The 15,145-nt window shown below is 35.0% G+C and overlaps 1 protein-coding gene and 1 long non-coding RNA gene across 5 annotated transcripts in view; one reads left to right on the top strand and one right to left on the bottom strand.

Moving 5' to 3' along the window:
- Nucleotides 1-10,846, bottom strand: part of zdhhc20a (zDHHC palmitoyltransferase 20a) — a 33,684-nt gene extending 22,838 nt beyond the window's left edge. For 3 of the 4 annotated variants that reach the window (XR_015500468.1, XM_087269584.1, XM_087269585.2), the window contains exons 1-4: nucleotides 10,695-10,825; nucleotides 4,132-4,158; nucleotides 3,824-3,918; nucleotides 1,109-1,229 (exon numbers count right to left, since the gene is read on the bottom strand). Coding sequence is in view for 3 of the 4 variants with exons in the window: in XM_087269584.1 (XP_087125710.1) it covers nucleotides 1,109-1,229; nucleotides 3,824-3,918; nucleotides 4,132-4,158; nucleotides 10,695-10,812 (361 nt within the window). In the remaining variant the exon portion in view is untranslated. 4 annotated transcript variants of the gene reach the window in all.
- The window catches only part of LOC141376431 (uncharacterized), a 36,181-nt gene continuing 25,200 nt past the window's right edge, over nucleotides 4,165-15,145 (top strand). The window contains exons 1-2 of the long non-coding RNA XR_015501364.1: nucleotides 4,165-4,462; nucleotides 14,157-14,263. This is a non-coding gene — a long non-coding RNA (uncharacterized LOC141376431). The remainder of the gene's footprint in view (nucleotides 4,463-14,156; nucleotides 14,264-15,145) is intronic.

Below are 15,145 nucleotides of genomic sequence, written 5' to 3'. Positions count from 1 at the left end.
AAAGCCTTAATAAAACAAGCCATTGGGCAGCAATAGTTTGTTGTGTAGCCATCAAGTCAAGTTATACTTTACAGGGGCTAATAATATTGACCATACCAGTTTTTACATTTTCTGTTTTTATTAAAGACAAACTTAAGAATAAGTCTTCTCCAGAAGAAAAACTTCATATGAATTAATGTGAAAAAGAAATATTTAGAGGGCTAATAATGTCGTCTTCAACTGTAATGGTTACGTCCAGCAGGATAACACGATACAAAGCTCATATCATCTCAAACTAGTTTAGCATGAATATGACAGAGAGTTCAATAAACTCAACTGACTCCAAAGTCACCAGGCTTCAATCTAAGAGTGCATATCAAAAAAACTGACCAAAATGTTTTCCTCACCTTGTTGAATCTATGACTCAAAAATAAAGAACATTCTGAAGGCAAAAGCAGGTTCATCCTGGCACAAGTGAAACCTAATAAAGTGGCAAGCGAGTATAAATAGACAGATTCTTAATTGTTTAAATGTTTGAGGACATTAAGACTCTTTTAAAGACAGTACTTAATGTTTTGATTTGGTTGTGATTACATTAAATCACAGCAAACATACATAAAAAAATTGTTGAAGTCAAAATTATTAGCCCTCCTGTGAACTTTTTAAAATATTTCCCAAATGATGTTTAACAGAGCAAGGACTTTTTCATAGTATTTCTGATAATATTTGTTCTTCTGGAGAAAGTCTTATTTGTTTTATTTCTGCTAGAATAAAAGTAATTTTTAATTGGTTTAAATCTATTTAAGGTCAATATTATTAGCCTTCTTAAGCAACATTATTTTCAGACCGTCTACAGAACAAACCATCTTTAAACAACGACTTGCCTAATTATCCTTACCTGCCTAGTTAACCTTACTAACCTAGTTAAGCCTTTAAATGGCACTTTAAAATGAATACTAGCATCTTGAAAACTATTAAGTCTGTGATCATGGCAAAGATAAAACAAATCAGTTATTAAAAGTATTACTTCTGACTTAAACTGTATACAAGAGATCTCCAAACATTCATTACCTATACAACATTTCAAACAAATCGACAGAGATATTAATAGTGTTGTTTTTGACCGTACCCCCAGATCCTGTGAATGTATATATAGGTAATTCTCTGGCCACTCTCTTCAGGATGTCCTGCTGGGCCTCTGGTCTCTCCTCTTTCTCATACAGCTCTTTCTCAGCCTTAGGGAGACAGAACTAAGAGAGACAACAGGATGTCAGCCGGAGATGATGTGTGTGACAATAGACCAATGTGAATCTAAATAAATACCGTATACAACCAATGTCAAGAAATCTTAATATTGCACAAACTCATTATTTTAGCTGTCATAATTTATAAGCTACACTAAAAATAGTCTAAATCAGCTCTGTGTGTGTGTTTGAACATGTGTGCTAACTTCTAAACCACACCTCACATCCCACAGGCAGTTAAAAATGCAATAACATCAATTCTTTCCTTTCTTCCCCTTTCTTCTCTGTCATTACATTCTGTGGTACTAAAACTACAGAGCCGACAGAGTTTAAAGACTGCTGCTGCTGCTCCTCCAGATGTGAGGAACATCACTTAGCATATAGCTAAAAATGTACACATGACAGTGGAATATTTGTTCCACCACAACCCAGATGAGACCTGAGAAAATTCAGACAGTATGAAAAAAAAGAAATTGAAAACAAACCTGATCTTGACCAATGGATTGTCATTTCAGAACTATTTAAATACTATTATATTATTAGTTATTCATTCTTCAGCTTTTATTTTAAAGTTTTAGTAGTTTTGTCTGCTTTTGACATTTTTATTAGGTTTTCTACTTGATAAAATATGTAGCTTTGTTTTTCAGTAAGCAACTTGAGCTTTATATATTACACTCTGTTTTCACAGCAACATTCTAATCTTCATTGATGTATACTTCATAAACCCTTGAAAAACAAGCTCCTACAGACAACCTAGAAAGTTATGCAAGCTCTTGTTTTTTTAGTTTCATTTACAAGCTGTTCACACTGTGGCAACAAAAAAGCACTTAAAGGGTTAGAGCACAAACAAATTAAACTTCTGTAATTAATTACTCACCTTCATACCGTTCAAGTCTATTGAGACCTTCGTTCATCTTCAGAACACAAATTCAGATATTTAGATGAAATGCTGGAGCTCTCTCATGTTCAAGTTCAAGTTGAACTTTAAAGGTTAAGTTCAGAAGAGGAGCCAAAAACACTGCCAAAGCATTCCATGTGACCTCAGGGGTTCGACTAAATGAAGCTCCCGGAAAACTTTTGTGCAATGAAAAAAGCCTTCCTCATTAAGGGTCAGAGTGTTTACTAGGGCAATACACTGCCTTGGTGTTGCACTGCTGACCTTAATGAGCAGGCTGACCTGATGCGGAAGAGAAGATATAGGCAAACAAAGTTGTATTTAGTTTTTTCTGCCTCACAAAAGTGTTTTTGGAGCTTAATATGGTTACAGTTGAACTATTGAAGTCACATGAAATGTTTGGACAATTTTTGAGGCTGCGATTCTGGAGGCTGGTCATCTCTGGACCACTGCTGTCTATGGAGAATGACAGGGCTCTTGAATTTCATCTAGAATATCTCAAATCATGTTTTGAAGATGAAGAAAAAACTCTGGGCATTGGAACAATGTGAGAAAGGATCAGTAATTAATGACAGAATTTTCATTTTAAGGTAAACAAACCCTTTAATACATGAGAAGTCTTACATACAGTCCCATTTTCAGGTTTATTATTTATATATTTAGCTTTATTTCAATTTCCAAAAAGTATTTTTAATTAATACTTTAGTTGGCAATAGCAACACTGTACCAAATAAGAAGAAATAAAAAGGCAAACTGTTCAAAAGTTCAACTTTTTTTCTACCAATGGTAATTGGCACTTGGGTGCCAAGTTCAAGTTGCTTCATTGGAATGACATTTTTTGTTGCAGCACTGTCAAAGTATTTTAACTACATGTACACAATATAAAATAAAATTTCATTTCCAAAGTAATCAAAAAAAAATAATAATAAATAAATGAGAAAAATTAACAAAACAGACACAATCTCTAATATTAATTATAAGAATTACAACTTTAAACTTTGATTATGTAGAATCATGTAAATTAATTCAATAGGTTAACCATTTCTTATGGTGTGGATAGTGTAATATTTTATTTATTTAATCTCATATCTGTGATAAATTATACTGACTGCACATTAAAAAAATGTTGGATTCCACACAAGCAATTTGTATTTTGACAACATGACAGAATCGCATTAATTTATTCGTTGAATATAAAACAATTGAGTTGTCCAAAAAAAAAAAAAAAAAAAAATTGTGCTGTTTTGGCTCATTTATGTAAATCAGTAGTTTAAACAAACAGCAAAAGTTATTTTTTTGAGTGTGAAGTTAAACCTGTGAAGTTAAATAAGACTACATAAAACATTAAGAGCCAAATTTACTAAAAGCTAGTGCCAATCTACCCATATTTTGGCATGAAGAACTGTCAGGATTTACTAAAGTGACTGCACATTATGAAAACAAATATGATATTTGTTCATTATAAGAATGAGCTGCTTTATCTGGATTCTTTAATTGTTTAAGGATATTCTGCAAAACTTTCCACACTGCCACTAGCACTTAAAGGGAATGCACTTCCAAATAATGTGCAATGTTGGATAAATCTGGCCCTAAAAACTGGTTATTCTGTTGGGTCATCGTTTGATCTCCAATGCATGATCTGACTCCTGAGGCAAACCTAGACAATAAAAAAACATCAAAGAGACAAAGCAAACCAAGACAGTACCTCTTTTGAGGGGTTTGTAGGCTTGGAACTGATGGTCTTCCAGTAGGACCACATGAACATGAAGAAAAAAGCATGAAAGACTACCAGATAAATAACTGCAAGAGAAACAAACAACAAACCATACTCAGTTTATAACACACACGCAATAAAAACTGTTACTTCATAACCTAAATGGGATTTTTTTTTAGTTCATTCTGGTGTGATAAAACATGTGACCGAGAACAGCAGGAGGCCAGATTAGCCAACAGAAGGATTTGTCAACCGCTTTTGCAATATTGTGTGCTTGCTTTCACTGGCGTTCCTCTTACCTTGCTCGTTCACGCTCGGGATTGTGTCTGCAGGGAGAAAAGAAGCAAAGGGCAATCAGCAATCCCATCAAGAACAACTGGCCCATTTCACAAAGCCATCTGCTGAGTGCTGAGATACTGCTAATTCTCTGTCTTCCAGCTTCCACTAGGGAAGCGCAGTAATGCCAGCGCACCAGGCGACTGGTACTGCCATCTGTGTCCATCACGGGTGGAAGACCCCAGTTGTCATGACGACTCAACAAGTGACTGACAGATGCAAATCTTGTTGGCACAGTCAGTGAAATCTGAGACCGTTTCACACCAAGATGAGAACTAGACGGTAACAATAATGGTAAAGACACACTTCTACAAATACATAAGAATGGTACACCACTAAATTAGTTTTCATCGCAGGTATCAATGTTGGTGTGAATGAGTCTTATGAAGTATTTAGAGTTAAGAACTATGATGGCGCAGTGGGTAGCACAATCGCCTCACAGCAAGAAGGTCACTGGTTCGAGCCCTGACTGGATTGGTTGGCATTTTCTGTGTGGAGTTTGAATGTTTTCCCCATGTCCACTTGGGTTTCCTTCAGGTGCTCCAGCTTCCCCCACAATCCAAAGACATATGCTATAGGCAGGGTTCATACACATTTTAACTACTAAAATTCCATGACTTTTCCATGATTTTTCCAAAACTTTCAAGTAAATTTTCATGACAATGTTTCAGGCAATGTCTACATATGCGTGGTAAAAAACAATACAAGTTGAATGTCTATTTAGTTTCAGCTTATATTTATATCTATGTAAAATAGATTATAAAATAGAAATAGATATAAAATAGATCATGCTTACACTGCACTAATAATGTGGGAGTATGTGATTGACCTTGGACAGAAAAATAGTAAAGACAACTAATCTATATTCAAGTATACAGATATCTGTTTTCTATGACTTTTCCAAAACTTTGTGGGTTTTTCTGATTTTCCAAAACTTTTCCAGGCTTGGAAAATACCATGTCAAAATTCCATGACTTTTCAAGGTTTTCTATGACCGTATGAACCCTGTATAGGTCAATTGAACAAGCTGAATTGCCTGTAGTGTGTGTGTGAGAAAGAGTGTGTATGGGTGTTTCCCAGTGTTGGGTTGCGGCTGGAAGGGCATACACTGCATAAAAACATATGTTGGATATGTTGACAGTTCATTCCGCTGTGGCGACTAGGGCTGTGTGATTAATCAAAATTGAATCGCAAATTGCGATTTGAAACTGCGATTAGCTGATCGGCAGAGGCTGCGATATGAAATATATATGTATTATTTAATTTCCCCCACCCAGAGCAAATGCATGACTGCTGTCTGTGTGTGACAGTCTTACTAGCCAATTGACTGAGCACACTTTCGTTCAGCCCGATCAGAATTGCGCAAACGAACTATGCAGCACATCCGCAATAAAAAACAAACACGCACAAATGAGCAAACAGGTGGGATGATGGCATCTGCATTAATAAGCATTAATAGACAAATTTATGATTAAAGAAAAACTGGTAATATGGGAATATCTTGGTTTCAAAGTCACAGACGTCAAACAAAAGCAGGTCATTTGTAATAGCTGTCGCAGAATTGTTGCCACAGCATGAGGAAATAAAAAAACAAGCACCTAAAAAATTTTTAAGTAAAAGTATTTCCAGTGACATTCAATCTAGTAGCTAGCAAAGTACAATTTCAGAGATGTTTGCTAATATAAGTTGATATCTTTTCAGTTCCACTCACTGAATTTTAGCAGTAAGAAGCTACGATAAAGATTATTAAGCTGAAGCTTGACTACAAATATAAATCGTGAATCAAATAAAAAAAAAATAAAAAAAAAAAATTTCTGTCAAAAAAATTTAAAATAAATAATGATAATAATAATAATAATAATAATAATTCACAATTAGATATTTTCCCCAAATCGCACAGCCCCAGTGGTGACCCCGAATTAATAAAGGAAATAATGCCGAGTTCAGACTGCAGGATTTTCAAAGTAGTCGTGTCACAGATGTTTTCACAATGCATGACTATCTGGGCTAGCGTTTTGTCGCTGCTTTGTTTACACTGCAAGATGGATCGGCGACAGGGGCTTTCACATTGCATGACTTTACAACAGAAAGAATCGCCGACAACTTCGTCCTAACAATCTCACAATCAAAAACATGTAGTATATATTTTGTTATTAACTACATAACGAGAAAGAAGCATTTAATGGGGTAGAAAATTTACATATTTGCTCACCTGGGTTTGAAGGGAATTAGCCATTTCTCCTCAACTTTCTTTTTTTACCCAGTTGTGGTATTGCTCACATGACACGTCAAACAGACACGGGTGCTTCTGTCAAATTTACACAATTTTTCTTCCATATCTTAGGTCTAAATAAACTGAAAATGAGCACTTTCAACTTCTCCCCCAACCTCCCACTGGCCTGCAGATACCCACACTAGTGAATGCTGCTCTCTCATTGGCTCTTGGCGATCGCCGATGGGCGATCGCCGCAGACAGCTCCAAATATTCAGCATGCCAAATATCTCACAAACATCGGGGATTCTCTCAGATCGCTTCTTTAATCGTTCACATTGTGTGATTGTTACTCACGTGAACGAGCACCGATTTGCTTGTGATTTCAGGCATTTGTCAGCGATTTCTCAAAACCTGTCGGCAAATCAAAATCAAGTCTAAAATCATGTAGTCTGAACTTGGCATAAGCCTAAAGGAAAATTAATGAACGAATGAATATATTAATTATATATTTGTTAATTAACAATAACGAATGGGATATTATTATGAATAGGTTTTACAGTTTATCGATCTATGATTTTTTACTACTACTTAAAGTTTTATGAGAATATTACTAATATCAAAACCCAAATATGTGTTTGTTTTTTTAAGTAATATACTAAGTTTTTAATATGCAACAGCACAAATAAAAAAAGGTGTTTGGGCTATTTGCATTTAATTAATAAAAATGACTACCACTTTGACAAAATATAAAAATAAAAAAATTAAATGGTGTTTTTTTTCCTTCTTTTATTGCACCTATGAGTTGATCTTATCAAGTTCAAGCTGTTATGGCTGTCATGATTAAAGTGAAATATGAAAATTTAATATTCAAGATTCTAGCTGAAGTAATTGTACCAGGAGTTTTTGCATAACTCCCACCATTGTCTTGGACTGACATATTTTGTTTGTATAGCCGGATTACAATGTGTCATCATATGCACTGTGTTAATTGACATTAATAATGATGATTAAAATACCAAGTTAAAAATCAACAACATTTTTTGTCACAATATGGGACTCCTGTCCTGTAAGAAATTCCCTTTATACATTTCAATTATAAAGTTTTAAATAATTTGTTCTGTTGTTACTACTGTCAATAATTTAGTTATCCAATTGATTACATTCATTAATTCATTCTCCTTCGGCTTAGTCCCTTTTATATCAGGGGTTGCCACAGCGGAATGAACCATCAACTATTACAGCATATGTTTTAGGCAGCAGATACCCTTGCATCTGCAACCCAGTACTGAAACAATTTAATTCAACCAATTCACCTATAGCGTGTGTCTTTGGACATGTAGGGGGAAACCAGGGCACCCGAAGGAAACCCACGCCAACATGGGGAGAACATACAAACTCCACACAGACACGCCAACAGACGCATCCGAGGCTCAAACTAGTGACCTTCTTGCTGTGAGGTGATCGTGTTACCCACTGAGCCACAATGCTGCCCCTAATTGATTACATAAGTTGGTTAAATTTTAGTGATTGATCCAAAAGACAACACAGATATATAATTTCTGTCCCTGTTATAGGGCCATCATATTTCTGAAACACTCCACAAACTTTTATGGCAAACAGAGCAGGGGTATCAATAAGGAAGAACTTACAGCACTTTACTAGGGTAATAAATGAACCCGGAACACACAATGAAGTATTTTTAGACTCAGATGGGAAAGTAATAACTGGGTGGAACTACAGAGAGTTTAGTGGAGTTCACTGTGAAGTGGTTAACAACAGCTGAAAATAAAAAAATAATAATAAAAAAAACTTCACAGAACAGATGCTTTCAGTCATTAAAGTCTCACACTTCATATGTAAGAAATAAATATCTGATCACCTTAACAGGACAGCTCAATGTTTTATCTTTTAAAGATATGTACAGGAATCAGAGAGTGAAATTCAATACCTTTAAGACCTTTTTTAAGACTCTTTCCATACATCTGAAGACCTTAAAACCACTTTAGGTTTCAATCAGAAACACTGGCGAGATTTCAAATTACAGTATATTTACTCAATTTTAATGTAAGAAACTAATTGAAAACTAAAACATTATTCATAAACTGAATAAAAATCTATTAAATATAGCTAATTCAGCAGGTTGGCGGCTACAGAGCTGCAGAGTTATCTGTGTTACCTTACTGCAGTAAACAAAACAGCATGATGTCAAATCTAGCAGGGTTAAACTACACAGCATCCTGATATTCGCAGATTTAATTCAGGCAAACTTTAGCAAACCATACATTACATAATCAAAAATGATATAAAATTTAATACCATGCAAAATATAATTTAAAACTTTTTAGTACTTTTAGGGGCCTTAAATTTATATTTTAATGCTTTGACTTCCGCAGACACCCTGTCTTTAAACATTATCCAGTGTGACTTTTTAAAAACTCATCATAAGAATTCCCATTTAAGACATATTATCTACAAATAAGCTTACTTGCAAATATGATAACTATAAAGACATTTGAAAGAAGAAAAAAAAAAAACTATTTATTAAGAAAAGCATTTCACACTATTGGACAGTTCACCCAAAAATGAAAATTCTGTCTTCATTTACACATTATGCACTTTTAAAACTTATCTGAATTTCTTTCTTCAGTTGAACATAAAAAATAAGATATTTTGAAGAAATATCAAATCCTGTAACAAAGGGCTGCACGATTAATCGAAAAGTAAGAAATTGACATTGAGAACTTATAATCTATCTAATTCTTCCAGGTCAATTTTTTCAATTACTTTTCCTACCATGTGTGTAGTCACATGATTTATATTTATTGTTTTATTCTGATATTATACTTCTGCCAAACACATGTGTACTCTTTGGCACAGCCTTCGCATACTCACACACCTCTCAAAAAATGTAACTACACATCACGATGGCACGTAGCACAAGCTTTGTGATTGGTCAGTTTAGTAGAGGAGATGAAGGTGGTAAAGTCTGGATCGATACGCAGCCAGCCAGAAGTGCGAAATACAGCAGCATTTTTTCTGACACTTTCTAACAATAATTAATATTTTTACATTACTGTGTCAGTTGGGTTTAGGGTTAAGGTGGGAGTTGAAAAATATGATTTATTGGGTAATTTATTAGAAAGCATAAATAATATTGGTACCACCACTGTTTTTACATTACTGTCATGGTTGGGTTTAGGGTTGGGGTGCGGGTAGATGTTAATAAAATACAATAAATGGGAAATTAATTAAATATAATACATAATAATAATATAAATAAATAACTTCTGGTCGCATCCATATCCGATCTAGCGACAACCGATGAAGGTGGGTGGTGTGGAGAGCCACGTTTTAGGCAATGTGTTTTTTTACATTTTATTATGTGTTTTAATAGTTGTTGATGTTGAATGAATAATCATAGATAATGTGTGTGTGTTTACTTCAATTATTTTAAAATCAAGCAACGCACCCTTCATTCAGAAATCTCTCACTTGTAATATGTGAGCATATTTACAGTACAAAACGTGTCAGTGAACTATGAGAGCAAAAACATAAAATAAATAAACAAAATAATCGTTAATTAATTAATCAAGTTAAAATGTTCAAATGATCAAGATTTTGATTTTAGGCCAAACGCCAAGACCTGTAACCATTGACTTCCATAGTATGTCATACCTCCAGACAATGGAAGTCAATGGTTACAGGCTTCCACATTTCTTCTTCAAGCAGTAGCTTTTAGCTTTCTTTAAAGTATCTTCTTTTGTGTTTAACAGAAATAAGAAAGTAATAAATTTTTAAACCTCACGACGGACAGTAAACATTTTCCGGTGAACTATCCCTTTAAATCACTGATGTGTATTGACCGGTCATATTCCCATCTGATTCATGAAAAACAAAACACTCCACAAGTCAGAAAACTTTCTGACAGACACAGCTTGCTTTCTAAACGCACCCAAGCAAGGCACAAGTCATTAAAAACAAACAAAACACTCTCGTCCACATCAGTAACGTTCAGTCCGGTTGTCAAATCTTCTCCATAAGTATAAAGCATCTCAAATCAGTTTAACAGCTGGGCTTAACGCTTAAATAAACACTACACAGTGCACACAAAACATACATTAATTAAAATGCCCACATGAAGAAAAAAAATCACACACATATAAAAAACTAAATTAAGAAAGCGAGCTGAATTTCGATACACACAACACAGTATATGGTACCAGTCAGTTACTGTCACTTCCTACCCAAACCGCTGTAACAACAAACCAGCAACTTTTTATTTTCATCAAGTCGATAAAAGTCGCCACTTACAGATGCAGAGCTCCACCACGTACGCGTAGTAGGACCAGCAAACGACCAGGTTGATGAAAATCACAGGTATCCAGGATAAACCCCGCTGACAGCATCTTACCGCATGAGAGGGCGCCATCTTTAATCCGAGTGTCGGAAAGGGTGCCGGTGACGTCACGACACAAGGCTCTGGTCCGATCGACGCGCGCGCGCACAAAAACAAAGAGCTTCTTCACACCAGCAGCGCGTTAATTGTCCATTATCAGATAATTAAGCGATTTTGCGCCCTAAAGCGCTGTTTTAAAGTATTAACACGATAAATGTTTAGTTACCGTCCAGTTTGTAGTTTGTTTGCTTTGTTATATATGACAGAAGGAGACTTAAAGGAACAGTGTATCCAAAAAATGCTCTGCAATGCATCATTCACTCATTTTCCTTCGGCTTAGTCCCTTTAATCAGGGGTCTCCACTGCGAAATGAACCGCCAACTTATCCAGCATATGTTTTACACAGCGCCCCACAGATGCCGTTCCGGCTGCAACCCAGTACTGGGAAACAAGTTCTGTTTTATTAAATGATGCTATTAAAATTCTGTGCTTGCTTGGAAAAGGACATATTCAAATCAAGTGTACATTTACAGCATCTAAACCTTGAGTAAATAAAAAATGCAATCAAAACACAAGATTTTAAAGATGATTATACGGTATCCCACCCCACACTTCAGTACTTATATTTTATTGTCTATTTTATTTGCATTTGTTTATTATTAATGGATTAAATGTGTGATTATCATTCCCTTTCCTTCGGCTTAGTCCCATTATTCATCAGGGGTTGCCACAGTGGAATGAACCACCAACTTATACAGCAAATGTTTCACACAGCGGATGCCCTTCCAGCTGCAACCCAGTACTGGGAAACATCCATACACACTCAATTCACACTCATACACTACGGCCAATTTAGTTTCTCCATTCACCTATAGCGCATGTCTTTGGACTGTGGGGGGAAAACCACGCCAACACAGGGAGAACATGCAAACTCGGCTTGAACCAGCGACCTTCATGCTGTGAGGCGACCGTGCTAACCACTGAGCCACTGTGTTGCCAATTTGTGATTAATGTGTTATCATTTTAAATCCATGATATGGGTATTATTATTAGGTGCGATTTGTAATTGTATTTTAAAAGTGAATTTAAAATTAAGTTGTTAAATTAGAAAAAATGTTTTAAAAGACAGTAATAAATGTTTTTCACATATGAAATATTAGATTAAATGAAAGATTTAAATGCAATGATTTTTATTATAATATCATATATTTTATTATGTCATTTGTTATTCTGAAAATAATCTTGTTAAAGATTTTAATTATTTAAAAAACGTAATTTTATTAAATTATTTTAAGAATATTTAATATGTTATTTAACATTTTATTCAAAAAGAGCTTATGTCCGTCTAAATGTGTACACTACAAGTTTTTAGTTTTCACAATTTTACGAGTTCAATTTTGGTGTTCATGTATTCTTGTATGACCTATTACTTTAATTTTGATAAAAATAATTTCTGTGAATGTATAATCTGTTACACTATATATATGTTGAGCATGCTTTACAATGAAATATAATTTTATTGTTCCAGTACAGCCATGGCCACTCAAAATATATAGCAATAAATTAATGAAACATTTGTTTTTGGAGTCTGGTATTTTTATTAGAAAAATATGTATTTTATTTTTATGTAATTAAATATTTTTCGCATTTAAAATGACATTATTTATACTTTATTATAAAATATTTTATCCTTTCATACTATTTTTATAAATTTTATTTGATCAAAAAAAAATTTTAATTACTTTAACATTTGCTTAATTGTTGTTTCTCACTATAATACTTTATGAGATTGACTGTAAAAATTGAAAAAAAATTGTCATTACACAACTTTATGTACAAAAATTGTGTCATTATAAAATTAGATGTTTTTTATTAACTTCTCTCATCTCTTCAAGTTGTTGTGGAAATTTGTCAGCTAGTACGTCTGCTACTCTGATCTGACTTGATCTTAATATACATCCTCGGCTTGGCAGTATTGAACTGTGTTGGATTTGTTTGTGAATGCTGGTCTGCAGCACATTGTTTAAAATGTCTCAAGTTTTTTTTTCTTTAAGTAACATAGACGCTACACAATATAATGTTAATTTGCAAACAATGACGAATTAAATGCAACACTTTAAAATAATGCTCCATTAATTAATGTTACTTAATGCATTTACTAATATGAACAACAAATAAGGGTGACGCAGTGGCGCAGTGCTGTCACCTTACAGCAAGAAGGTTGTTGATTCAAGCCTCGGCTTGCTTGTTCCCCCTGTGTTGGCCTGGGTGTCCTCCGGGTGCTCCGGTTTCCCCCACAGTCCAAAGACATGTGGTACAGGTAAATTGGGTAAGCTAAATTGTCCTTAGTGTATGAGTGTGTGTGGATGTTTCCCAGAGATGGGTTGCAGCTGGAAGGGCATCCGCTGCATAAACACGTGCTGGATAAGTTGATAGTTCATACCACTGTGGCGACTCCGGATTAATAAAGGTACTAAGCTGAAAGAAAATGAATAAATGAACGAACAAAATTAGTACTTTAATTATGGTATATATACATCTTTGTTAACTTTAGTTAATGTTATTTAAATGAAATAACTTTATGTTAGTCTCACAGTGCTAATGGTAACAAACACAACAATGGAATTTAATGATGCATTAATGTAGAACTATAATTAATAAAAATGCTGCAAGATTATTCATATTTAGTTTATGTTAGTAAATGCATTAACTAAAATACTATTGTTCTAAAGTGTCACCAATTAAATTTAACAGCGAATAAGAACGTTGTGACGGATTTAAATTTACTACATGTTAAGTACAAATTAAATACATAAAGTAAATAGGTATAAAAGTCGATAGAAGATTCTAGTTGCAACTCGCAATAACGTCAGCAGAGGGCAGCAGCGCACAGCTTAATCGTCGCAAACGCAGAAGTGAAGTGGTGAGGTGAAAATACTCAAGCGTGGGCCGAAAAAAATCTATATTACAGCCTTGATGGATGGGTATCATACAGCGGTTTAATCTACTCAATTACTTAATCCCAACTGCCACCGTCGTCAAAACAATGCTGTTCATTTTTACATAAGTTGTTTCATTGTAGCCTAATTCAGTGTTTCCCAACCCTGATCCTGGAAGCACCAAAAGGACATATTTTGGATGTCTCCCTTATCTTAATCATCCTTTTGAGGTTTTGGAGTCTCTTCTAATGTTCTGATGATTTGATTCAGGTGTGTTTGAATAAGACGATGTTGAAAATGTGTACTGTTGGAGCGCCTTCAGGAACAGAGCTGGGAAACACTGGCCTAAAATAACCAAACTAACTTTCTAAATTTTTTAGACATTGATAATTGTTTTTTCTTTTTAAATCCTTGTTTCACTTATTTGTTGATTATCAGTCTGCAATCATTTTGGAAAGGTTGTTTTGCTACTAAGCCCAACCAACCGGACTCAAACCCTGTCATCGTGGACAACTGGACAAACTGATGAAGCCGTTCATACAGAGGTAAGCGGTCAGCTGGTAAGCAGGAAAAGAAAGGGCGTCATACCACCCTTAGCATTCATTTTGAAGACGAAATGCAGCCATACTGGCTTCATAATTCACATTCTCCAGAAATGTATAGGGATACATTTTCAGAATGAGCCTATGTTACAGCACATGTCTTTGGATTGAGGGAGAAGCCAGAGCACCCGGAGGAAACCATCACAGGTAGAACGTCTAGTCAGGATTAGAATCAGCAACCTTCTTGCTGTGACGTGACAGTGCTTACCAAAAAGCCACCGTGCCACCCATAACATTAAATGCCACAGAAAATATTTGTTATTTTAAAAAATGATGATGAAAAATGTCAATTTTATTATTTTAAATGTTCAATTCTTTACCACAAATGCAGACTTTCAAAATCTTCCCCTTATATGAGGTTTTTGTTAACAAATGTAAAAGCTCTATCTATTGTAAGTTATTATGAACCTGTATTTTGGCGTCTTGTGAATGTCTTCCATTTAGTTTTTTCATTTTTATTTGAATTTAACTTAAGCGGCACGTTGGCTCAGTGGTTAGCACTGTCACCTGGTCGCTGGTTCCAGTCCCGGCTGGGCCATTTGGCATATCTGTGGGGAGTTTGCATGTTCTCCCCGTGTTGGCGTGAGTTTTCCCCGGGTGCCCCGGTTTCCCCCACAGTCCAAATACATGTGCTATTGGATAAACTGAATTGGATGTTGTGTATTGTTGCGTTCATGTGTAAATGTGAGAACATATTAACAAGTGATGGGTTGCAGCTGGAAGGGCATCCGCTGTGTAAAACATTTGCTGGAATAGTTGGCGGTTCATTCCGCTGTGAAGACCTCTGATAAATAAGGGATTAAGCCGTAGGAAAATGAATGAGTA

Source organism: Danio rerio, chromosome 10 (assembly GCF_052040795.2).
Source record: "Danio rerio strain M-AB ecotype USA chromosome 10, GRCz13ab, whole genome shotgun sequence".
Taxonomy (NCBI): Eukaryota; Metazoa; Chordata; class Actinopteri; order Cypriniformes; family Danionidae; genus Danio; species Danio rerio.
This window is presented reverse-complemented; position numbering and strand designations above follow the sequence as displayed.